The sequence below is a fragment of the Homalodisca vitripennis genome, chromosome 3, assembly GCF_021130785.1.
Source record: "Homalodisca vitripennis isolate AUS2020 chromosome 3, UT_GWSS_2.1, whole genome shotgun sequence".
In the NCBI taxonomy this organism is placed as follows: domain Eukaryota; kingdom Metazoa; phylum Arthropoda; class Insecta; order Hemiptera; family Cicadellidae; genus Homalodisca; species Homalodisca vitripennis.
This window is the reverse complement of record NC_060209.1, coordinates 83,896,791-83,923,235: the sequence shown is the minus strand read 5'-3', so window position 1 is coordinate 83,923,235 and position 26,445 is coordinate 83,896,791. Positions and strand designations below refer to the sequence as shown.

The 26,445-nt window shown below is 31.6% G+C and overlaps 2 protein-coding genes across 2 annotated transcripts in view; both read left to right on the top strand.

The window, feature by feature from the left end:
* The window catches only part of LOC124357126 (uncharacterized protein C19orf47 homolog), a 36,135-nt gene extending 29,162 nt beyond the window's left edge, over positions 1–6,973 (top strand). The window contains exons 5-8 of the mRNA XM_046808603.1: positions 1,262–1,456; positions 2,555–2,761; positions 5,349–5,469; positions 6,811–6,973. Coding sequence (XP_046664559.1) covers positions 1,262–1,456; positions 2,555–2,700 — 341 coding nt within the window. The 3' untranslated portion in view covers positions 2,701–2,761; positions 5,349–5,469; positions 6,811–6,973. The remainder of the gene's footprint in view (positions 1–1,261; positions 1,457–2,554; positions 2,762–5,348; positions 5,470–6,810) is intronic.
* The window catches only part of LOC124358261 (sulfotransferase 1A2-like), a 47,108-nt gene continuing 27,484 nt past the window's right edge, over positions 6,822–26,445 (top strand). The window contains exon 1 of the mRNA XM_046810555.1: positions 6,822–7,008. Within this exon, the coding sequence (XP_046666511.1) occupies positions 6,822–7,008 (187 nt within the window). The remainder of the gene's footprint in view (positions 7,009–26,445) is intronic.

Genomic DNA, 26,445 nt, shown 5'->3' with positions numbered 1-26,445 from the left:
CCTACCTTTAAAGTTGTAGTGCTCGCTTATGTACTGTTGGATTTCATTGAAACAAGTACCGTTGGAATTGTAATGAAATTTTTCTAAATAGTTGATGTCTAGTAAATTTTTTATAACTATACTGGATTTTTTTTGTTAACTTTAAAAATTTTCAATAAACGTCATTTTGTTAATTTTAAAGAAAATAACAATAATTTTTAAAATTTTCCTCTTATTTGTTTAAACCTTTGTGCCAAATTCGGTCTCTAGCTTAACTAGTTTTAGAGGTAATAATTTTTTAATACAAAATACAAAATGGTAGTTAGCAGTCAAAACAAGACATTTATCGACCTATATTTATATGACTTTTGTTTCAAATGATGAGTACTATCAGCCATGGAAGTTTGTGACACTGTTAAGTGAACACCCTGTATATGTTTATATTCACCTTTTTTGTGCACAATACAATTTACATCAACTTTAAAATATTTGTATCTAAATTTTTTTATGCAAAACAAATATGAAAAATAAAAATGATATATTACAGTATTAATGCACATAGGTTATTGAAAATGACTTGAGAACTATATGTATGCATGTTTTACTCTTTTATTGTTCTCCAGTCTGTATTAGGAAAAAAATTCAAAGAATAATTTGAGTATCTTAATTTAGAAAATCAATTATCTATTTACCAATTACGATCAAAGAACATTTGGTCCTAAAAAGTTAATTATAACTTTTTTCCCATGAGGAAGTATTTAATGGACACATGTCGACATTGTCAAAATTGTATACTCACTTAATGAAACAAAATGTTATCTGAGGTTATCTACATTATACAAAATATTATTGGATGTTTCATGAACGCAATGACAAATGGATTCTTTTTTTGTTGCTGTGGGCTAAGCTGTTAGAGGATTTATTTCCCATGCTTCAAGGTATAAGTTAGAGGTAAAATAGCATGAAAAAATACAGTGCATGGTGCAGTTTAAGGAGAACAGAAAACATATAATTTTATCAATGAATTTAAATCAGTAAGGTTAAAATTACCAAGGTACAGTTAATATTTTTATGTATCAGTCCAATGACAGGTTCAGAAAGATTTACTTTATAAAATATTCCCTCACAAGTTTTTTGTTGTTATTGCTACTTTGGTATTTTAAATATTTTTCTAATAAACATTTTTCTGATTGAATGATAATCTTGAGTTAAAATTTGGTTATTAAGCTATTTTTAATTTTTGTTTACGTTATTTTTAATACAGTTGGATATAACTTTTCAGTAAGTGAGAAGAAAATTCCAGTTCAACCAAAGAGAAAGTATTCCAGTGAAAGTGAACCTGACACTAAAGAAACACCAGCTGTAGTGAAAACCAGCATTGCAACTAATACTTCTACAAACTCTGGAAAAAGTATTTTAAAAGCTTCATCATCAGCAGCAAAAAAAATCCGTGTTATCACTGACAACGATATTATTGGTAAATAGGCTATTATATATTAGTAGAAAAAAAATCCATGTAATTGTTTACTCCTTAGCAATATTGCATTTTAATAGTTTATACATCTGACTTGCGGTCAAAATACTGCATGTTGAATGATGCATTCTGGTTTATTGGGCAGTAGACTTCATCTTGTCTGGTGTCTGGTCCGACCGGTCTGACAGAAATGAGTCATTCACCTATGTATATTATCATTCACCATAATACATTATCTGTGAATGGAATGACACGATGATTCAACAAGTCGTAACAGCCCTCTTGACAAGAGTAAACACTATTAAATTATTTAACCCTTTCAGTGCACCAAAGAATAGCCAGATGAGAAAGCATTTGTTGTTTTGTTCAGTACAAGTGAGCGCAGAAGTTGTTATAGGCTACTACAGAGAAATATTATTTTTACTTAAGTATTTGAACTTTCTAAGTAATTTCAATAGTATTACTCTACAAATCCTAGTTCTATATGTTGATGTTATCAAGAATGAATGCTAAATATATTTGACATAAACAGTTAGTAGATACTATACTCTGTTATCGGCCAAATACACATTCGGGTGTGACCATCATAATGGATGGCCTACGCTGAGCACACTTGCACACTTAGTTAAACCATCTAAATAGTTAATTTTTATGTAAAGGTATGGAATTATAAAGCTGGATGTTATATTTATAGAATGTATCCAGTTTGTCCTGCCATTTGGTAGTCCAGCTGAGCGTTCGATCTTGAGGTCGCCAGACTAGAGATGTCTCCTGTACCAAATTTTGCATGAGATTGATTTGTTTAAACAAATCTGTTATGAATAAGGTTGACATGCTCTTCTTGATATACAATTCTTCATTAAATCTAGTTCTTAATCAGTCTTTCTTTATTCTGTCTTTCTTGGTCATCGCTATTTTTATCCTTAGGAATCTGCAATTTGCTCTCTTTTGGCTTTCATACAAAAGTTGGTAGGTGATTCTTTAAAAAAATATATAAGTAATCCATAATTCATCTGTTTACTCTTTTCCTAAATTTCACACATTGGTCACACATTGAATCAGAAAGACATTAGTGAAAACCTTTGGTTTGTTACCTTTCAGGACCAAAGTTGCCACCCCCGAAGAAGACTGTATTTGAGAGATTAGGGGCAGAGACAGGGTTCACCCCAGGTGTCCAGCACCACGGAGGTGCCCAGGGTAGAACTGCCCGTGGAGACAACATTCACAAGAATAATCGGCAACGTTAGCCTACCTATCAAGCGAGCGAAAATTGTCCAAGAAGTAGACAACCACTCTTCAAAAGAGACGGTAAGTACTATCTATACTTGTACTTTTGAGAATGAAAAAATGGGCATATTTTACAGGTGTTAAGAAATTAAACCTGCAAAAAACTTTAAAATCTTAAATTGGAAGTTTAGCACCAATAGTTGATTATACAGGATGCTTCTCAGAACAAGATTGTGGTTATATATCCTAGGAGTTGCCACATTACTTTTTGTCTTATCCTGTTATATAAGAAACCACTATGCCCATTTGACCATTTGAATGATCGACAAAGTGCTCTGAAACGCTCATATGGCAGGTACAGTATGGTAGTGAACCTTAATCTGGAGAATGATATCATTATACTGAAGGAAGCTGCCCATAAATCTATAGATGATGGACTCATGGTCTCTAAAGATTTGCGTGGCAGAGACTCAAGGTACAAGGAGTGTTAAAGTTTTCTATGATAGACAGGCCAGCTTGGGTGACATTTTCTAGGAAAAGAAGACCAGTGTTTGCTAAGAACATTGAATAGTTGCTGAAGATGTAAACCAATTTATGTACATTAGTTAGTCACCCAGATGAGGGTGAAGTAAAAGAGTAACAGACTCAAGGCACTCCTTGCACTTTTGGAAAGTGTTTTCTAACTAAGACTTGCAAGTTATTAAAATTTAATGAAAAGTACTCAGCAGTAAAAAAAATAGGGTTGCTAACCAGAAAGACTTTCATTGACAGTTCTCTGGTAGTTGTCTCGTTACTACTGGAAGAACATTGTAACATTTGAGTGCCATGACCTCAAAGCTCTTCAGTGTTTTTGAACATTTATTATATTTAATAAATAGGTTATTACCTTGCCTGGTGGTATAGTCATGCATATTACTACAAACTATAAAACTTTTCACATGCTTTTTAACATAGGTTAAACAATTTAATATGTAGAGAGAAGTTACAGTGAGCATACTCAACCTAACAAATAAAGACTTACAATGGTCTCTAAGCTTGGCCCCAAATATCAATTGAGCTGCCTTTTTTTGAAGTACTAATATCTTATTGATGATGGCTACCCCACAGCATTATAACATAAGATATATGGCTTTGGTATATGTGACCATAGCGTACAGTGAATGATAAGGCCATTTTGAGATACACACATGCTAAGTACTCCTAACATGAAGATCCCTATTGATACACTCTTCACAACATACTCAATGAAGGCACTTTCACTTTTATAATATTATTATGTTGTTATCACAATGATAACATTTCTGCATTTCTGTTTTAGTTATTAGTGTTACAATTTTTGAGATACACACATGCTAAGTACTCCTAACATGAAGATCCCTATTGATACACTCTTCACAACATACTCAATGAAGGCACTTTCACTTTTATAATATTATTATGTTGTTATCACAATGATAACATTTCTGCATTTCTGTTTTAGTTATTATTGTTACAATTTTTGAGATACACACATGCTAAGTACTCCTAACATGAAGATCCCTATTGATACACTCTTCACAACATACTCAATGAAGGCACTTTCACTTTTATAATATTATTATGTTGTTATCACAATGATAACATTTCTGCATTTCTGTTTTAGTTATTATTGTTACAATTTTTGAGATACACACATGCTAAGTACTCCTAACATGAAGATCCCTATTGATACACTCTTCACAACATACTCAATGAAGGCACTTTCACTTTTATAATATTATTATGTTGTTATCACAATGATAACATTTCTGCATTTCTGTTTTAGTTATTAGTGTTACAATTTTTGAGATACACACATGCTAAGTACTCCTAACATGAAGATCCCTATTGATACACTCTTCACAACATACTCAATGAAGGCACTTTCACTTTTATAATATTATTATGTTGTTACCACAATGATAACATTTCTGCATTTCTGTTTTAGTTATAATTGTTACATTTTTTGAGATATACACATGCTAAGTACTCCTAACATGAAGATCCCTATTGATACACTCTTCACAGCATACTCAATGAAGGCACTTTCACTTTTATAATATTATTATGTTGTTACCACAATGATAACATTTCTGCATTTCTGTTTTAGTTATTAGTGTTACATTTTTTGAGATATACACATGCTAAGTACTCCTAACATGAAGATCCCTATTGATACACTCTTCACAGCATACTCAATGAAGGCAATTTCACTTTTATAATATTATTATGTTGTTATTACAATGATAACATTTCTGCATTTCTGTTTTAATTATTAGTGTTACAATTTTTGAGATACACACATGCTAAGTACTCCTAACATGAAGATCCCTATTGATACACTCTTCACAACATACTCAATGAAGGCACTTTCACTTTTATAATATTATTATGTTGTTATCACAATGGTAACATTTCTGCATTTCTGTTTTAGTTATTATTGTTACATTTTTTGCTTTGATATCTTTTCAGTACATAATATAATTACAATTCTCTACTTCTATTGTAAAGTAGAATATTATTAATAATTAATATTTGCATAAGTAGTTAAAGTCAATACTCAAACGGTTCAGCATTAATCAGTCCAAATTAAATTACTGTATGTTAAGATTAAATAGAGTTTCTGTCAATAATATGCTAAATTTTACAGTCTAGTTCTGTATTTGCCCGACTTGGAAATTCAACTGCCAAACCCAATTCTGCTCTTCAGTATGTGGGAGTTTTTAAGAACTCACCTCCTCCTAAGAAACCTACATTCAATGTTCTTAAAAGTGAGTATTGAAACTATTAATTTTAATTTAAGAATGGTGTGTACATAAAGATTATTGAAAATCAATCTTTATGCATTATTTGCTTTGAAGTCTTTTTTTTAACATGAAAAATTTATTTTCAGCCTTCTAGCATTTTACACATTATGACCCTTTTGTTGACTAGAGTATAGTTGGTGTTGTTTTGCTTTTTTCCATAATATTAAAAATATCAACATATTATTTCGAATCTTAATCCCCATAATTATATCACCTTGTCTTTCTAATAAATTGAACTCGTAAAAAAACCACTTATACATTGAAAGAAATGTTGCAGATCAAGTTAAATAGCTTTATTTAAAAAATTAATGAGCAATAGAGGTGACAACTGTAATATAATTCATTACACAACATTTTTTATATTTAAAGTTTTTTGTATGTATTTTAAGTACAAAAGTTTAGTTTCATGCTAGACTTATCGTTTATTCTTGCACTCTTGCATCTCGACATTTACAGTTAGTGATGTGCCACTTCTGGATATCCATAAGTGTGTCCGGATTTAAGTGACACATCAGTTTTGGCTTTACACAATGTGGGTTCAACTGGAAGGTGTAAACCAGCTCAAAGTGAACCCTCCTGGGAGAGTTTTTGAAGATTTGAGATGTTCTTAGTTTGAGTTTCAGTTTATTTTGTTCATTTTTTCAGTATGTGGTAGTTTAGATTGCTCTTTTGGCTTATACAACTCGGCCAAAGGTTTTTGTAGTAATATCCAGTATATAGTATACTATAGTATATTCATGGTGCGATAAGAAGAGTTTTTTATGTGGAGATTAATGAAATATGAGATGCCCTGCTTCATCAACGTTGCAATATGGTCACAAGTGTTATTTTATTATATTTAAAATACAAATTTAATTCGGTTTAGGTGTGAAGACACTTAATTCAGTTATTAATATATTTTTAATAACGCTACTCATTTTGCTATTTTTGTTAGTATACATCAGTAACGTAATGTATTGTCTTACAGTATAAAGGCATAAAAAATATATATGAAAAAAGAAAATTTACTTTAGAGAGATTTGAGTAAAGAGTGGAGTGGTGTGGTGCTACGCACTGTATAGTTGAAATGCGACAAATCATACATACCTACTGGAATGATTGTGCTCGAACAACTCAATGTCAAGTGGATTAAAACTTTTAAAATCTCCTTAACCAAATATTTACGACTAAGTCATTCATCCACTTTATTGAAACTGATCTTCGGTGAATTGTCCCCTTACACCAGAACTCCTGTGTTATCAAAGCTAATGTATACAATATGCACAGTTCATTATGTAGTACAGTGAAGTACGTTGTGATTCACAGAAGTGGGAACAATGAGGGCAGATGAGCCTGAAATCCCTGTTAAGCTGAGAGCAGCAGTCAACTCTTCTGCTGGCAAAAGGTTGAAGGTGTCAGTTGGAGAATCGAATTTAAAAAATCGACTCAAGCATCAACTGACAAGCAAAAAAGTGAACCTACCAAAAGGAAGGATTCTAAATAGAAGCAGCCAGGGTATTTTTGGTGAGTATTTTTATAATGTACTGGATGAGTAATTGTAAATTTGTGCATTATCCACTTGAGTGACGAGACAGCATTTTGTATAATATTATGTTTTTGACAATGGAAGGGTTGTGAAGGAAACAGGATTTCTTCTGTAACACGGTGACAGGTGTTACTTAATTTTGTATTACTAAACAAAACTAAATTTCCCGAAAAAGCTGTTTCCTTCACAGTTAAAGTTTTTGGAAAAAAAATCATTGTTTGTTTTCTTAGTTGATCGCAGTTTAATTTAATCATTCATTATTCACGGATCAGCATTGCTCTGTACCTGGTGGGTCTTTTCAGCTGGATATAATTAAAAACAATACTCTAAAACTGTTACATTTATAAAGTTGTGCATTGTAGTCTTACCGATTTCTACTCTTAAGGTTCAGCCAAATTTTGTATTACAGATGATCACAGTCGATCTCGTATTATGTTGAGGACCTCATCTCCAATAGAACTTTTATGTGTTCAGCACTTGTTTGACGTCTTAGGGCCTTCAATTTAAAATCACGTGTTTTTTAAGACAATCATTTGATTTTTATCTTCCTCTATTCCACTTAAACAATACTTATTATCAGCTTTTATAAAGTTCTCCCTAAGTTCTCTAACTTCTTTATTGTAGAATATTTTGTTTTTTGCTTGAGAATTCTTCCTAGTCATTTTTAGTGGACAGTTAATGTCAAATGTGGCTTTTAAAATCTCAGTAAAATTGTTATAAGTGTTTTCAGCATTGTCAGAGGCTAATACAGAATCCCATTTTTGAGATTAGAGATATTCCTTGAACAGAAGCAGATTTTCAGGACTTAAAGTTCAACAGGTTGAGATAATTGGCTTTTCGATTGACATAGAGGTGTTAACTGTACATAATTGCTCAGTGTGATCTGAATTTCCAGTATTCAGCACTTGTACTTTTATATTACACATCACTATATTGCTACAGACAGCGTGTATCCAGGAGGCAGAGTCCTATGAAGTTAAAATTGTAAGACGGTATATTATTCTGATCTGGTTTCTTAAAGTGATTTATTAAATCTAAATGAGAATACTGCTGACTGTAACAGATCCATTTTGTGAGTAAATCTTCATGGGATGGAGCAATATACGTAAAGGACTCAGAAAGTCGTGAAATTGCAACAAGGCAGTGTGGGAGTCAGTTGTAAATGTCTTCTTTGCAAGTTGACAACTTAACAAAAACAACATGAGTTGCTTTTTTACCCTGATATTCATGACACATTGTGACCTATTTTTGCAAGTTCTAGTTTTTTGGTTTTTTGAAGACCAATAGTTTTACTAGGTTTGCTTAAAAGCAAATAATAAATAAATATCCAATCGGTGAGTTTCAACAATGAAGCCAATAAACTTTGTAAATAATTTGAGAATACCATTTAAATCTCAGTCATTTAATGGACCGAAGGTCAAAGACTGTGTTTTAAATCCGAGTCAAAGTGACGTCTATGGTTATGCAGAACCCAGCTGGTCACTATGGGTGGCCTGGTGAGCTGAGAGGAAAACTCCATTCGAGTTGAGTGAGAGATAAGTTTTAGCCACATTAGTGGATCCCAAAGGGTTAAGAAGTAATCCTTGTTCTCATTATAGGGTATGGGTAAGTCAAAACTGTTTTGTAAATGTTGTATTATCTTTGAACTAAAAATGATGCTGAATGATTTTAAAAGTATAAAGAAGGTTTATTTTGGTACTAGATACATTTAAATGTTGAAATTGTGAAACCTTTACAAAGCCTTTTTTAAAGTGTTGATTTTTCTTTGGTACAATATACAGAATTGAAAGATACATTCATCATTTAGTGATTCGAAACAAAATTTTACTTACATTCTTAATTGAATTAAAAAAAAATATTTCCATAGAGAATATTATCTTACATGTACCATGGATCTTGTAAAAATGAACTCACTTTTGTTTATGATGACGGATGAATTTTAATATTAAATGATTATATTGTGTGGATATGTTGGTTATAACACCTCTTTCATTAGTTAGTAATATGTATAATAATAAGTTAATTAGTGTGGACTTTGCAGTTGTACAAATACAATCAAGTGTCATACTTATTTCATGTGTAGTATATAATAGTGGGAGTTTAGTTGCTTACAGTTAGTCTTTCACAAACCCATAAGCTTTGTGTTCTGTGATTTTTACGAATATAGTAATTTATTTCAAGATGTATTTTGTTAAATTCAAGTTTTTATACATTTACACTTGTTTTATTTTTTTTTTTTGCAGCAAATCCTAACAATGAAATCACAAATCTAAGTGTTAAACAACGATTGGGCTTGTCAAATTCTGGAAAACTACCGTCACAAAGAAGCATCAATCAGGTTGGTACACTATGCTGTGAATTAATGTTGAAATATTAACAGTTCAATGACAATGTACTATAAATTTTCATGTTTCATCTTTAGGGCTGCTTAACTTGTTAGCATAGGTGATATTTAAAGCCTTTGGGGAGCACTTAAAGTGGCAGAAATTGCAGAATTCTATTCAAATCATTGTAACTGTACTTAAGTGTGTTGAAATCTGTTTTATATTCCATAATTTTCTCAAAATCAAACTATCTACAAGATAAGTATTAACACCTTCACAGCTGGTCTATAATGATTGAGACTGGCTATCAATTCTTCCTCCGCATCATAAGGCATCTGCCGCAGTCAGTGTATTAAACATATTACAAGATCTACATCAACACCACCAACTGACGATCGCTGTAATGGCAAATATGCATAATCTTGTTATACTTTAAAGATTTTTTTACTTTTATCACAAAGATACTATAATCAACAATTTGTTACACTAAATATCATTGTTTAAAGTAAAACCATTTTAAATTTTAATAATGAAAAGAAGATTCCAATGTGGTATTAATTTTAGAAAACTATCCAACTTATGTTTTACGTTTCTTTATTGTTTGTTCACGGTTGTTTCGTTTTTAGGGAAGAGTTTATAGATTTATGTGTTAATATATCACAAGGTCAGTTCTTCCAGAAATTTAAGATTTGACAGTTACTACAAAATAATGTTTTCGTCAAAATAATAGAACTAGAAATATTTTGTATTGGTGTATGATGTGAAAGATCCCGTTATGTCTTATATTACGTTGGTGTTTTATCATCGTATTAAAATTATATGAGTAGCTTAAGAATAATGACCTACATTTGGATAAATATGAATTACGTCAGTTAAGCACTAATCAAATCAAACTTTTAACTTAAAAGTAATTCTATAAAATGCAAGAAATAATATAACACTTAGATAACAATAGTAACTATTTACTGTTAATAATTTTACTACATTTTTATTTAGGAGCAGATTATTTGGTCGGTAAGTTTTTGTACCATAATGCGGTTTTATCTACTATGTACTTTATGAGATTTTTCTGCAATAGCTATCTTATTTCACTTAACGTAAAGAGGGGGAAATAGTACCGGTGCAGTATATATATATATATATATATATATATATATAAGTAAAGTTAAAAAAAATTAGGTTTGAGACATTTTTATCATTGATTTAGAAACGTTTATAATGTTTTGTAGATTTACATTTTGTCATAATAAAAACAAGAAGCACATTTATTTATTGTTTGTGTTTTACAGAGGATCCAGAGGCTCCAACCTGTTACAGTGCGTCGCAATTCAAGCTACAGGGATGATAGTGAAGAAGACGACAATAGTTATATCTTTCCATCTCGTATAGAACTAGTTGACTCTAAGAAAGTTTCTTTTGGCAAAGTTGAGCAAAGGCTTTTTTCACCCATGAGAGCGTCACCTGTCGGTATTCGTAGGAAAAATAATGATAAGAAGAATAGTATTCATAGTAGGCTTGGTCCAATTCAATATAAATGATAAATGTGACATTAACACAATGTAGTTATTTGTGCAGTGACTCGTGTTAAATTGAAACTCCAGAGCAAGTGCACAAAATTAATTTTATCCTGTTTTTTTGTGTGGGTGCTTTAAATCTTAAAATGTAAAGAAAACCCATTGTATAATGCTTAACATGTTTGTAATCTGTTTTTTTAGTCAAAACTTTATAATTGATGAAATATTTTACATTTGTGCTTTTTTTAGTGTATACTGTACTTAGTAAAAAATAGATGCTAAATCAATAGTTTGTTGTAATTTTTGCATTAGCTAGAATGTTATATTCTCTTGGTTTTGTTGATGATGAGTGATTAATCTACTGTAGATTTAGTTTGCATGGTTTTTTAAGTGTTAACAAATTAAGGTTCTTAAACTGTGTATTTAGTATATTCTGTTGTTTAATTATTTATTTATACATTTTTGTCAGTTATCAAATCATGTTTATATGTGCTGAAATAAGGTTTGAAATAAGTGGGTGAATCGCGGTTTATTAAAAAAAGTATATTAAGATAAAACGTATTTGATAAACTGAACTGATCTTCTACAATTTATTAAATTCTGATGTACATAAGTTCAGTTCAGTTCATTGAAACTGTGATTTAAGAAACACTAGTAATTATTATTGTTAATGTTCATTTTTTATAATAAATCTTGAGATTGTAAGTTTTGAACCTCAATGTATCTATAATGTAAAACTGGGGAGGATACACTGCCTAAATTTGGGGTGAAATATATGTAGCACTACTGGTTTTTCAAATTTATCACAGTTAAACCTTGTATTCATCTTTTATTGTAAGAAGAGTCATAATTCTGGAGTAACTTTTTAGAAAAATGAAAAATTTAAGGTCCAAACTAATAAAAAAAGCCAAGTGTAGCCAATAAATACACTCAAATTTCAATGTATATGATTACCCAATTAGATACGCAGCATTAAAAAATGTGCATTGTGTACAAGAACTGATCAAGTTAATCGTATAATGTATTCAACAGGATTAGAGTACTCTGAAATGAAACAAGTTATACAGTTGGGTTTTGTGTTAGAACTAATCTTATTCTATATTAAATGAGTAATCCTCAGTAAATATAGGTGAATACATTTTTTCAGTTATGAAGAATTGAGTTGGAACTTCATGTCAAGCACAGATACAGATACACAGATATGTGGAAGTATTTTATTGCCCGAATTCCTGTTGGATATCCAAGGTTCTTCAACTTGGTACCTGATTTCTTATTTCTACTACTAAGACAATCTTAAAGTTCCAGAAGTGACACAGGCACTAAAACGTTGAAATGATGGATACGAACAAATCACATTGAGAAAAAGCAGAATCTATTCCTATATCCATACTGGTTGCAATGAAAAGTCAGTAGGTTCCAAGATTTGCAACAGAATGTTCGGTTGCAAAGTGAACTCAACAATCTTTTCCATTGGAATGGTTACTTCATTAGTTCACAGTTACCATAAACTTATTATAATGGCACTGCATTTGGACTATCGTGGCAGACCTCCAACTAAGTCCAGAAGATAAAATGTATTTGATCAAATATGCTTATATACTTTAAACAAATTGCTCTGATGAATGTAATGTGGTCCAAGCTCTTACAATTCTTGGAGTTGTAATTGTGTGCATTGTTTTCTCATGACACTTTCATTGCGGGATTATCATTTACCACAGGATGGAAAATTCAATGCTACTCATGTTTGTTAGCATATTTATATTATTGAAATCCTCATTATCAGAGCTCTTTTTGCTACAGGCTTTAAACTCTCTGAATAGTTAAAGAATATCTTTGTGAAAGCAATATATAAGATCTTAACACGTACTTGGTTACTAAATGTATTTTATTTTACACAATGTTTTTACTGTGAGTAATTTATACATTCATAGAATAAAGTCAATTTTATTTTGACTTCAGTTGTAACAAAAACAAGAAAGTTTAACTGGTCTTTTCAACTTATTGGCATTAAATAAACAAAAATAAAATTGTCAAGCTGATGGGTTTCTAACTTCATTCGATTCATTATAACATTTTCTTTGTGCAGTATTTTGGATTTTCAAGATTGTTTGAGTACCAGAAATGAGAAATCAGGTACTTAAATTGAAATGTGATGTTTGAAAATTTTTTCTTATTCAAACCTTTTTCTTATTCAAACATATCAATTTTATTGATAGATACAACATTAAATTGTGATTGTAATGTGGCCTGCAACAAAAACTTGAAATTTCAGGGGTTTTAACAATTAGATAATTTATTAATTGTAAATAAATAAAACCATTAACTTTGTTAGTATAAAACTATTTTCAAAATTTAGGATGTTTTAAAAATGAGATTTTTGTTTATATTATTGTTTACGGTATACATTTTTTGGACTCTTAAGCATTTTATCTAACAGAGATATAATAAAACACATAGAATATACTATATAACAATTTTGTGTACCAGTAATTAAATAGCTATTATTGAATAATTTGAAAAGTTGTTTTCATTCAGCTCAATTTAGGTTTACTAATATAGCAGAATAAGATTGACTGATTAAGTTCTGAAAAGAAAATCAACTTGTTTTTAACGTTCATACAATGATTTATTAGTCCAGGTAAATAAATCAACTATCAACTTTGAACACAATGCACAATTTTAATTTATTCTGTTATTATAGAATATGCTAATTAAATAAAATCATAAGAGTGTTTCAATCCTTAAAAATTTGGATCTGAATTTGTAACAAGTTACATTTATGACGTGTTTGTGTGTAATATTGTGTTTGTATTAGACTTTTACCTTTAAAATATTTATCAAGTTGATAATATTGTGAAGTTATGAGTGAAACAATATTTATTGAAAAACTGAAAAACATTGTTCTACTCTTAATTTACGTTTGGAATATGTTGACCATATCTTGCATGTTTTGTATGTTTTATTCTGTAATTTAACTTTCTTACTGCCGTGCCTGTACTCTCATGTTGGTAATAATCATACATTATTAGTGCAGACATTGGCGGTGAATAAGTTGATTATCTTCATTTATAATATGTATTTTGAATCATAGCCAATCATCGTTTGTCAATAATACAATACCATCATATAACATTATGTAAATAAAATGTTTACTAATTATTTTGTGTAAATATTGATCAATATACAACTAAATTGTACAAAAATAAACTTTTTTGTAAACACAACGCTAACTAATTTTGATTTCCTCTTAACCACTTGAAAATTTGAGTGCTTCGTTTTTATACTTCTTGAGTTTCTTGGTTTGTTTTCAGTTATTATAAACACAGAACTATTTAATCTAGTATTCAAATATATAATAACTAATAGAACAAAGCAACAATAAAACATTACTTTTAGTGGAAAGTAATTTTGTTGGCTCCACTAAATACTACACTAACATGGCATCAGTGTATATGATGATGCTGGTTGGAGATAAGATTTTAATGGTGATTTAGGGCTTGATAGGATGTATTGAAGGTTAGATTTTTGAAATGGTTTTAGACTAGGGTGTATTCAAATCAATCCTTCCATATTATTAGCTAACTTATATAGTTACCTAAGGCCGGACCACTATAGCCAAGAGGCTATAATTATGGGAAAACAATCGAGAGGGAGCCCAAAATTACAAAAATCATAAGAGACAAGGCCAAATAACATTGCTCTCCTTATTCCTTCTCTTTCAAAGGAACAATTGAATTTTCTAAATATAACAGAACCCGTAGAACAGCAGTTTCAATCATTTCATAATTAATTGTCTTAATTACCATCTCAATCTATGCTGTCCTACAAAAACAATCAAAGTTTGCCCTAAAAAGGCAAGGATCACGAAAGGAATACTGGTTTTGAGAGAAAAATTGAAATTTACTGGACTAATGCAAATACAAATTTCAACATTTATTTTAAAAATTATAAAAAGATTTATAGAAAAGTCATTCAGGCGGTGAAAGCATACGATGTCTCAAATAAAATTCTTTTTTCTAAAAATGTTTCCAAAACTGTGTGGGATATCATTAACAATAAAACCAAAACTTCCAAACAAATCAAAGTAAAAATTGGAGATAAATTGGTGCAAGATGAAGCCGAGGTTGCCGATGAGTTTAACGGATTCTTTGTATCTGCTGCTTGTGGGCTGGATCTTCGGCCGTCTGAGCCCCAAGTTACCTAAACACAAAGACAATATCTTGCAGCATATATGGTGTTGGCACCAGTTCTTGAGAAAGAGCTAACCGAAATTATCCAAAAGCTCCCAGCTAAAAAATAAACCAATCTCAATTTAATGTCCATGTGGCTCATAAAAAAGTGTTCCCAAAACATTGTGAGTTCTCTAACTCAATTAGTGAATTTGTCTTTCCAAACAGGAGATTTTCCCTCACTCCTGAAAATACAAGGGGTATTAGAAAAATGAGGTTCCCATGATTTTTAAAAACAGACAGCTCTATATTTCTATTTAGTGTTATACATCAATTTAAAACTTAAAAGTTAAGCTATTTTTCCACATAATCACCGTTTCTGGCCAAACACTTTTGTAGATGATGCTCCAATTTTTCTATCCCCATGTTGTAGAATTCTGCCGCCAATCCTTTGAGGAATCGAGTAACCTCTTCCTTGACTTCATCATCGGTACTGAAGTGTTGGCCACCCAAGTGTTCCTTTAATTTTGGGAATAAGTGATAATCACTTGGGGCTAGGTCTGGGTTGTAGGGGGGATGGCCGATCTTCAAGCAATATTGTCTCAACTTTTTCAACAATTCCATCTGAAACTGAAGGCCGTCCACTTCGGTTTTCATCGTGAATTTCCATGCGGCCTTCACTGAATTCTCTACACCATTTCCGAACGTGTTGAAAAGATATGCAGTTTTCCCCATAAACTTCGATTAACTGACGATGAATTTCAATAGGTGAAATATGTTTTGCATTTAAAAAACGTATCACAGCACGACTTTCGCATCTGGCGGTAACAACGATAGGGAGCTCCACCTTCGAAGGCAGCTAGGCCGGCACTGTTGGACGCAGCGAGGCGCGAGTGGAATGGATAGAGAGAGGGACAGCTGATGAGTAAGACAGTGTTGCCAGATTTATCCCAACATATCGCATTCTGTCTCGGCGGCATAGGGAACCTTATTTTTCTAATACCCCTTGTAGCTAATGTAACTCCTATTTTCAAAAAAGATGATCCATATTCCATCAATAACTATCGGCCTGTCTCCATTTTGCCAGTTCTGAGCAAAATGTTTGAAAAACTGTTTTTGGTAAAAATGCTTGGATTTATTAATAGTCACAACCAGCTTTGTGATGACCAATAAGACTTCAGAAAGGGCGTAGTCATGAGTATAGTCGAAAGAGTTTTAGAGGGATTAGAAAGTCATAACCCCATCTTAAGTGTGTTTTTCGAGTTATCCAAAGTATTTGACTGATTTGACCATAATACACTACTTGACAAACTGGAATCGCATGGCATTTGAGGAGTGCCTCTTTCGTAGCTTAGTTCATTCATAAGCCACAGAAGTGGTTCAAATATCAAATCATCTTTCAACACCAATAGAAGTGAAGTATGGTGTTCCTCAGTGCTCCATCCTCAGTCCAATTCTTTTCCTGGTCTACTACTGCACGGGAGACTCGATGACAAGATTCTCTGTTTCAATGGAAAACCAAAGGAAGTGTTGGAACAAAAGACTATTGTTGACCTGAGTGCATCCAACACTTCCAAAGTCTCAATCTTACAACAAACACCTCAAAATCCAATTTTTTGAACTTATCTTTGCGAAATGGAGATTCTGGGTGTGGGCCTGCCATAATGTTGGCAGACTCTGTTCTAGAAAAAAAATCACTAAATTCCTTGGAAAACACCTTGACCAAGAGTTGACATGGAGTGCTCACATTGACTCAGTTTGTACCAAATTAGCCTCAGGCATTTATGTTATGATGTCTTTAGCCAAATACTGGCCGAGTCAGGTACTGATGACGGCATATTATGGTCTGATTTACCCACGTCTTGCCTAATGTGGGTCAAAACAGTGAATCAAAACAGTGTTGTTTTCTTCTCTAGTGCAAACAATCAATTTTTGGTAGCCTTCAAACTTCAAAAGAAACCGATTTGAATCATTGCAAACATGAGTTTTAGAAAGTCGTTCTGACCAGCCTTCAAAAACTTGCAACTGTTGACTCTGCCCTGTCTATACATCATGGAAACAGTTTCATTCTGTATGTCCAAATGTACCCTGTTGAAGGGCCGTGACATGCATGGATATGAGACAAGAGGCAGAGACAACCACTGTTCTGGAAAACACAGAACAGTGGCTTATGAACACTTGCCTTCGCAAGCAGGTGTCCATTTTATCAACAGATTGCCAGCTTCCATTAAAAATGCACCAATGCCTAAGGCATTAAAAACCCGTCTTAAAAGCTTTTTAGCGTCAATGGCGTTTTATAATGTCTGCGTTGAAAATGGTGTAAATTGGTGAGTCAGTGGAGTGAATGAGTGCAAAATTTGTATGTGTGAATGTAACGCTATGGTACGATTGCAACATTTTATATTAAATGGCTGACTTTACCATATATGAATATTGCTTACAGTAATTTTATATTTGAATTTGAATATGACAGGAAGTCTTGTACAAGTATCAAGATCCACCTTGGGACGTGTGAAGGATAGAATTTGTTATTGAAAACTAGTTCCAAGCAGCCTTCACAGACAGAAAAGACAAAAATCACTATTTTGTGTAATTTAATAGATACTTCTGTTTGGTGTTGATGATAAGAGCCAGGTTTCAATAAGAGAGATTGGATAGAGTAGGAATACAAATTTTTATTTTAACCAAATTTTAAAGATAGGTATAAAGAGGCTATAGTTCTTGAATTAGTAACACTAGCATGAATATAAGTAGAATATTTCTTGTTTACGAAACACTTTTGTCTTTACCTGTAGTTTAAAAAAAGTATTGTAATTGTTAAAAATGAAACATGTTTCTTAAAATATCGAAATATGTAAGGATTTTGTGATTTAAATTAAGAATGAATTAGAATTTTGATTTTGGACAGTTTCATAATCATTATTTATTGTTTGGTACAAGTTCCAGTATTCCACTACGTGTGTCAAAAATGTCTCAGACATAAATTACAGTCTCTTCCAAACTAATGTACTAGATTAGTGTTAGCAAGGGCGGGTCAGGGGAATATTTAACAAATTAAAGCTCTCTGGAATAACTACAATAAACTGGTTTCTCTTATTAAAAGAAGTGCTTTTAATCAGCTTTTAAACTTCAGTGTGATTCAAGCGAGTTAAATATAAATGTTGACTACTAAATCATATTACCACTCCAGTTTTGATGATCATAGCAGGTATTCCTTAATTTTTACTTTTGTTTTGTGCAACTATAACATCTATTTCTGTTTCAAATTTGGACCAGTGATATTAATAAAGCTTTAATTCTTTTTATTAGGTTAAAATTAAAAAAAAAACATACTATGGAAACGTTATGAAAGTATTTTTATAATGTAGCATAGTTAGTACTGAGTTGTTTTATGTAATTTCAGCACCTTTGGGTGGTTGGAAGTGTAAATGTCCCTTACGGTTTAGACATATTATATCAAAAAGGTAGATACCACTTATGGCTGTCATATTTTATGTAATTTTAGCACATTTCGATGGTTGGAAGTGTAAATGTCCCTTACGGTTTAAACATTATCAAAAGGTAGATATCATTTATGGCTGTCATATTTTATGTAATTTTAGCACATTTCGATGGTTGGAAGTGTAAATGTCCCTTACGGTTTAGACATATATCAAAAGGTAGATATCACTTATGGCTGTCATATTTTATGTAATTTTAGCACATTTCGATGGTTGGAAGTGTAAATGTCCCTTACGGTTTAGACATATATCAAAAGGTAGATATCACTTATGGCTGTCATATTTTATGTAATTTTAGCACATTTCGATGGTTGGAAGTGTAAATGTCCCTTACGGTTTAGACATATATCAAAAGGTAGATATCACTTATGGCTGTCATATTTTATGTAATTTTAGCACATTTCGATGGTTGGAAGTGTAAATGTCCCTTACGGTTTAGACATATTATATCAAAAGGTAGATATCACTTTATGGCTGTCATATTTTATGTAATTTTAGCACATTTCGATGGTTGGAAGTGTAAATGTCCCTTACGGTTTAGACATATATCAAAAGGTAGATATCACTTATGGCTGTCTTATTTTATGTAATTTTAGCACATTTCGATTGTTGGAAGTGTAAATGTCCCTTACGGTTTAAACATTATCAAAAGGTAGATATCATTTATGGCTGTCATATTTTATGTAATTTTAGCACATTTCGATGGTTGGAAGTGTAAATGTCCCTTACGGTTTAGACATATATCAAAAGGTAGATATCACTTATGGCTGTCTTATTTTATGTAATTTTAGCACATTTCGATTGTTGGAAGTGTAAATGTCCCTTACGGTTTAAACATTATCAAAAGGTAGATATCATTTATGGCTGTCATATTTTATGTAATTTTAGCACATTTCGATGGTTGGAAGTGTAAATGTCCCTTACGGTTTAGACATATATCAAAAGGTAGATATCACTTATGGCTGTCATATTTTATGTAATTTTAGCACATTTCGATGGTTGGAAGTGTAAATGTCCCTTACGGTTTAGACATATATCAAAAGGTAGATACCACTTATGGCTATCGTCTGGAGATGTCAAATTGAAGATACATTATTAGTTAGATGTTTAATTTCAAAGCACTATCATTCACTGACAATTTTTCTCAAGGTTGGTCATATTATACTTTTTCAAATATTTAGAAACTCCATCATGTTTTTACTCTCTGTAAACTTAGACACTGCTGTGATGGTTAAATAGATGTTAAGCTAAATTGTGAATGACATTTTTTTGACTTTGTCAATTTTATTATACTAGGCTTTCTATGTGCATATGCACTTCTGGACTGAAAAATTATATTTCTGACCCTTTGGTTGAGTTTGCCTTTTTTCCCTAATAAAAAAATGTGTGTACATGAGTCTGAAAAGCCTACTTCAATAAAAAATCATACACTTCTAGCACTCGTAAGTGACTTCAGATCAAATTTTTCTCTGCTTTCATAGTTAAGTTAGCGTTAATGCTCCAATCAAGAAAATATATACATACATTGGTCTAAGAAGCCTACTTCAGTCAAAAAGTTTATATTTATGGCCATTGTAATTTACGGCAGTATGGTATTTCTGATTCCATAGTGTTGATTTGACTTGTTTCTTTAATCAAGAAAATATACTTCACAGGTTTGCGAAGCATATTTATACAAGAAAAAAAAAAAAAAAAAAAAAAAAAAAAAAAAAAAAAAAAAAAAAAAAAAAAAACAGGTGGGTTTTATAACGGTATTTAAAACTCTAAAAGTCAGATAGTATCTGTATCTTTGACATTAGCATTACACTACTGATCAAGCACTGCATACGTAATATTTTTACTAAAACTTCTACATTTATTATCTGAATTCCTGTGCTTCAACAGTGAGTGATTATAGAAAAGATTTAAATAAGAAAATAAGAAGTGATGTTACTTTTATGGTTACTCTCTGCTTTCAAGGCTATGAATATAAATAAATAAAATGGTACTTAAATTAATTAAACATATGATTGTGTTGTAGTATTATAATGTTTACATAGGACAGAAGATTGTACTTTGACAGGTTCTTTTAAATAACATGTTTACTGTAATGTCTTTGTTATATGGGAATCTTCACAACTTTAGTGACAAGTAAGGTGGAACTGAGGTTGAAGAGAAAAATCTTTACTTAGTGCCCATCTAAGGAAGAATATAAACGAACCTATATTTCAAATTTAATGTATTTATCTTTTGTAGTTTTTGCTGCGGATTGATGAGTTAGTCAGTCAGTACATCTGACTATCTGCTTTTATAATATAAATAATGTCAAATAATTCAGATGTCTAATATAAAAATAACATTAATGCAGATACAAAGAAATAATATTAAAAAATCAAATTTAATCATCATATAAAATAAAGTAAGATGAACACAGAGGATAATATTAATTTTTTTTTAATTGTATACTTCATTAATTATAAATCTGAGACTGGGTTAAAAAATGGTTTAACTCTTATTTTAATTTTTGTTTTTCTTTACTACTCTTTTATCCATCATGCCGACGGCATACTATCCCTAAAGAAATTCGAAGGTAAAAGCCAAATTGGTTTTACCTGTATCAGCTTTTTAGAAATGAAAGATTCGTAGACAGGTAAAATATGCGAATAATAAAAATGCCAAAAGGTAAACCTTGGAACTGGGGGTTTCTTTGTGGATAAAACAAATTCGCCCATGTGGATTGAAGTAAGATATTTAAAATAAGAGAAAATGTGGGAGAGAAAATAATCAGAAAGAACAAAGAACCAGTTTTTTTTTTACACAATATGGGCACACTCTGGCCACAAGGCCAGTCTGGTCTGGAAGCCAGCAGTAATCTTAGTCCCAGCCATTGATAATTGATGTTTCCTCGGAGGAAGTTGCTCTGGTGAGGTCATACAGGTAAGTTCCTTCTGTCTGCATGTTACTCATTGGTTTGTGTTTGCCTGTGCGGATGTTTTTATCCCTTAATAATTTATCTCCATTTGTATATTAATGACCAGTATGCTATTTGTTGTACATTAAAAAATAATATACTTACAATTGGAAGATTCAGATAAATATAGTTCATATAATAACTAGTACCCCGGCAGTCTATAAATATCTATCTTCAGTAAATACATTTTTGTATTTTTTTATAGTAATTTTGGGATATTTTGTCCTTCCATATCGTATTAAACTGAACTAAATCATAGAATATTTGGGTTCATATGATATAAAGCAATTTTGTGATTTAGCATTGTTTGAGGTGTTTATGAACTGTATGTAAAACTCATTAATAAATTATTTACCATTAAAACATGCATACTTCAAAATTACATTTAAATTTGTGTGTAAAATATCACATTATTATAGTTCTTTAGCATAATATCAGCCATAAAAAATATACCAACCAATTGATATGAACATTCTATAAACAGTGGCACAGAGGTATTTAAATTTGTATTTATTACACAGTGTTACAAAGAATATTAGGCTAGGAATACACTGTGGCTAGCAGACATATAGCTTGATTTACTTTCCTTTTCAATAAATTTTCTCAATAGTTAATATATTTTTGATCAAATGTGCAACATTGTAGATGATGTAATAAAATAAAAATTATTATTTTGTTATTATCTGCAACTAGTTTTTTCAGTAAACACATCTATTTTCACTTCAAGCTATGATTGTTTCCTTGGCATTAGGTTGCCTGCTAGAACATTAAATTGCCAAGTAGCCAATATAGAGCTCCACTTTTATGAGCTTTCTCTTGCTTGGTGTGCTTGCATTATATGAATCCAAAAATATGTATCAGTTTGATAATGCAGGTGGTAGCCCCTAGGAGTTTAAAACTAAGCATTTGTTTGTTATCGTATTTGATAATATTTTTAAATGTTGAAATTATTTTATTCTAAATTTTGAGTTGTTTTATTCAGAGTAAATATTGAAAATCAGCAATCCTATTGAAAAATTATGATTTAAAACTTCATGATACTTTTAGGTACCTTCCATTTTTATTCCTCAATACTTTGTGAGTTATCTCGGGATATATTCGAAATATTATCACTTCAAAATATGCTGTACTTTTAACATTCCCAAAATTAAGTTTCAAAATAATGTTTTGTAGGCTTTTAAATTTTAAGAAGTTTAAATGTATCACTAATTTAATGTGCATTCCAAATTTTGTATCATTCCCATTTTTTGTTCTCTTAGGACAAGAAGCTTAGGAATTGCACCTAGTCTTAAAAGGACCTTTGCGCTGCTTCTGTAGTGACAAGATATCCTGGATGCGTAAGGTTTGGGGTAGGAGCCACCTCCTGTCCACATGGAAAAATTTAGGGCATTAGTGTCAGTTATGTCTCCTCGGAAGAAGGGAAAGCCAACTCCGAACCAGCCTCTCGAGTCAAAGCAGGCAGGGGGTGGCATGCCTTATGTCTAGGTTAGCAAGAACCTTTGATTCGTAGGGAACCCCAACACTCCTGCAGTAGACTAGACCTATCGATCTAGCCTTGCCCTTGCACCCCAGAATCTCAAAATTTGCAGTTAGTGGACATCCATAAGTTAGCCCAGATTTAGTAACACACTGGTTTTTGCTGTGCCCATTGTGAATGCAACTGGAAGCTATAAACCAGCCAGAAGTGAATCCTCCTGGGGAATCATTCCCATACATACAGGTATATTACATTTGTTACAATTAAAAAATTAGTGGATATATTTGTTTATGGCATTTGATTCTTTATAGTGATAACTTGTAGCTTTGTGTGAAAGATACTAGAGCAGCACAGTAGCTGTTGCGTTTTACTCTCCCCTTACACCCCATACCCAACACTGTTGCCAGTTTTACGTGCATGAAAAATAATTGATCCATCTCAAAATCAGGGAACAGGTCAACACCATATGACAACACCGCCTTATATGTCACAGGCTATTTTGTGCAGACTGCTCAGGAAATATCTAAGTCATACTACTAAACACTTCAAGGACTACCCCATAAATTTTTGGTAGGCTTAATTAATGAGTAAAAATCCTAATGCAACATCACTATTCATATATATTATTGTAATGATATTCTAAAAATATAGAAGGAAACTAATTAAGTACAGTAAATTGTAAATGATATGTTCAATAAAAATTGTATAGGTCAATAGTCCAAATTAAAAAATAAAACATATTAACAATAATAATCTAATTTATATTAAAAAAGCAGTCAGAGTGGTTTCTACTCACTGGAATTTATTTATGCTACATTTTTAAGAATTGTATGTCTGTACTATCATTTTGTCTAGCTGTTGTTTAAAACCACCTCCTTTACAACAATAAATGAAAATAGTTACAAAGTTTTTATGTTTTTATCTATGCAGTAATTTAAACTTTAGTTCCTAAACCTATTTTGATATTTAATGTTTTAAGAAGCCTGATGTTAAAATTTTCAAGAAGCTGTTTAAATTATTTATTAAAGTAATATTTAGTAGTTTTTGGTATTATGCACTTTTTAATGTTCTGTAACTTTTTAATGATGATGTGTGAGATTTAGAATAGCAATGTATCAGCTAACGAGTGAATATGGTAATTGTTTTAAAACCTTACAATGTACTAGCAATTACCTACATGCAATTTCCTGGTGAACAAACTGGGGTAACATAGGCATATCCTTTTTAAATGACATACTATACACTCCTGGGATAAGTGATGGTCACTGGAAGATATTGAGATCTCCTGATTCATTAAAAATATAATTGGACTTTAAGTTTAAAGAGTCATATTTACAGGCCCTGAAGTTGGAGACTGAAACAGCATACTAATGAAATAAAACAGATTTCTCTAAAACATTCCATGATATATGATATAATAGCTGCAATGATGTTTTCTTAGTATTAGTTCTTCAAATGTATGAAATTCTGTATACCTGATACAGTACACTGTATGCACTTCCTATTTCATCTTATTTTCTTGGTTTAATCTAGAAATTATACATTCTTATAGTAATCAGTATTATTTGTCTCTGCAGGACAAAACGGACCCACTGTCTTCTCGATGATTTTTTATCACAGTGAATCGCACTTTGTGTCTGGGACATTGCTTTATGATTCAATTTGTAATGGCCACTGGCATGTTACTCTCTTTTGTTTCTTCAAGAGGAGAAGGAAATTGTAGTCACATAGCAAGTATTTCCTTGAGTCCCACACTAATCTTGAAAGTTTCAGTTAGCTAGTGAATGGCAAGGTGATGCTTTTGTACTTGGGCATGTTAATCAGTTTATAGTTCACTCAACCTGTCTTGTTAGCTTGTGTGTAATGTTTGATTACCATAACAGAGATTAATATTTTCCTCTTGAATTATATTTTGGGGCCCCTATAGCGACCTCAGGGATGGGGATTTGTTACATCAATGATCCCAACCTTGGCTAAGAAACTGTCAAAATCTTGTCAAAGTCTTCTTTAAAAAATGCATTTGATGCGTTTGTAATTTTGAATAATTTTTTTGTCACAAGTTTAAAAAAGTTCTGTTTAGTAGAAACTTGTTTGTAGTAATACCAAGATCCAATGAAACAAGTTAAATATGACTTTTATCTAACCATTCCTTATTATATGATATAAGATACTGTTAATAATTATTAGCAGAAACACCAATTTATCTTAATTATTTTACTTATCAGGAGTAGTTTACTTTAAATAGCTACAACTTCTGAACCAAAATCAATCATATTTAATTCATGCAAAATATTTAGATACGTATTTATAAATTTTTAATTAATGCAGCCCGAGTTAATAGTTAACACTCGTTCAAAATACTTCCCTAAAATTTTAAATACCGGGACATTCAAATTTGTCAATACAATATTCATGACGTTTTATTAAATAGAAAAAATCAGATGGAAAGGGGAAGAGATAATGGTTTTAGTTTTACCTTATATAATATTATTATTACTAGTTCATTGGAACTGAACTATTTATAATTTCTGACTCTCTTAACTCCAGCAGAGTCTATTTTCATAAAAAACATGTATTCATTTTTGGAAAGTGAAAAGATATTTTGATGTTAATTTATTTTAATCCCAACTTTATAATTTTTGTCAGGCACAGGCTGCACAAGAATATATTTCATTCAAACGGTTTGAATTTCCTTAACCCTCCAATCAAAAATTTCAAACCATATCCTGGTTTATTTTGAAACGATAAGAACATCATCAGGTGATGAATTGAAAACTTGAATTTTATTAAAATTCCAGAGCAGTTAAAAACTAGAAAGTGTTTTTTTTAATTTCTCTCCTCTAAAAATTTATTGTTTAAATTATGTAGGGGCCATTAGGAAATCTTACCTACGTGACAGAATTGAATGAATTCACAAGCGATCTCACACTTAACATATAAATAAAAAATACAGACAATAAAACTACTGCAGTATGATTGTTTTTGCCGTTTTGCATTTTATAATCGCTACAAAACAGAAAAAAAAACATTAACATGTCGCCATGTCAAAAGAAATGAAGTGATGCGTGAAGACGTAACAAAAAATCTTCCGAAACCGGTTCAAAAGTCACCTTGAGCTGGGTGGAAGTCATGTAGGACTTGTGTCACGCGCGCACGCGCAACACCCGTACATCAGACGTAACACCCTATCTGTCTCGTCCTGGGACATGAGCTAACGTGTTAACCTAGGTGTGGTGATACTTTCTAGCAAAACTAGTCGTTAAGTCAATGAGCCACTAAGTACTATAATGTGGAAGTCGAGCACACTTTCTCTAGGCCGCTGATGATTTGACCTCAAGAATAAATGACCTTGGCCTACTGCTAGAGGTCTACACTGCGCTGGCTGTGCTTCACTCATAATGCTTGTCTTAGATCATTGAGCCGGAAAGTTAGTTATCTAGTTTGAACTAAGCGCGTTCAAATCTAAGTATCCAAAAGAGTT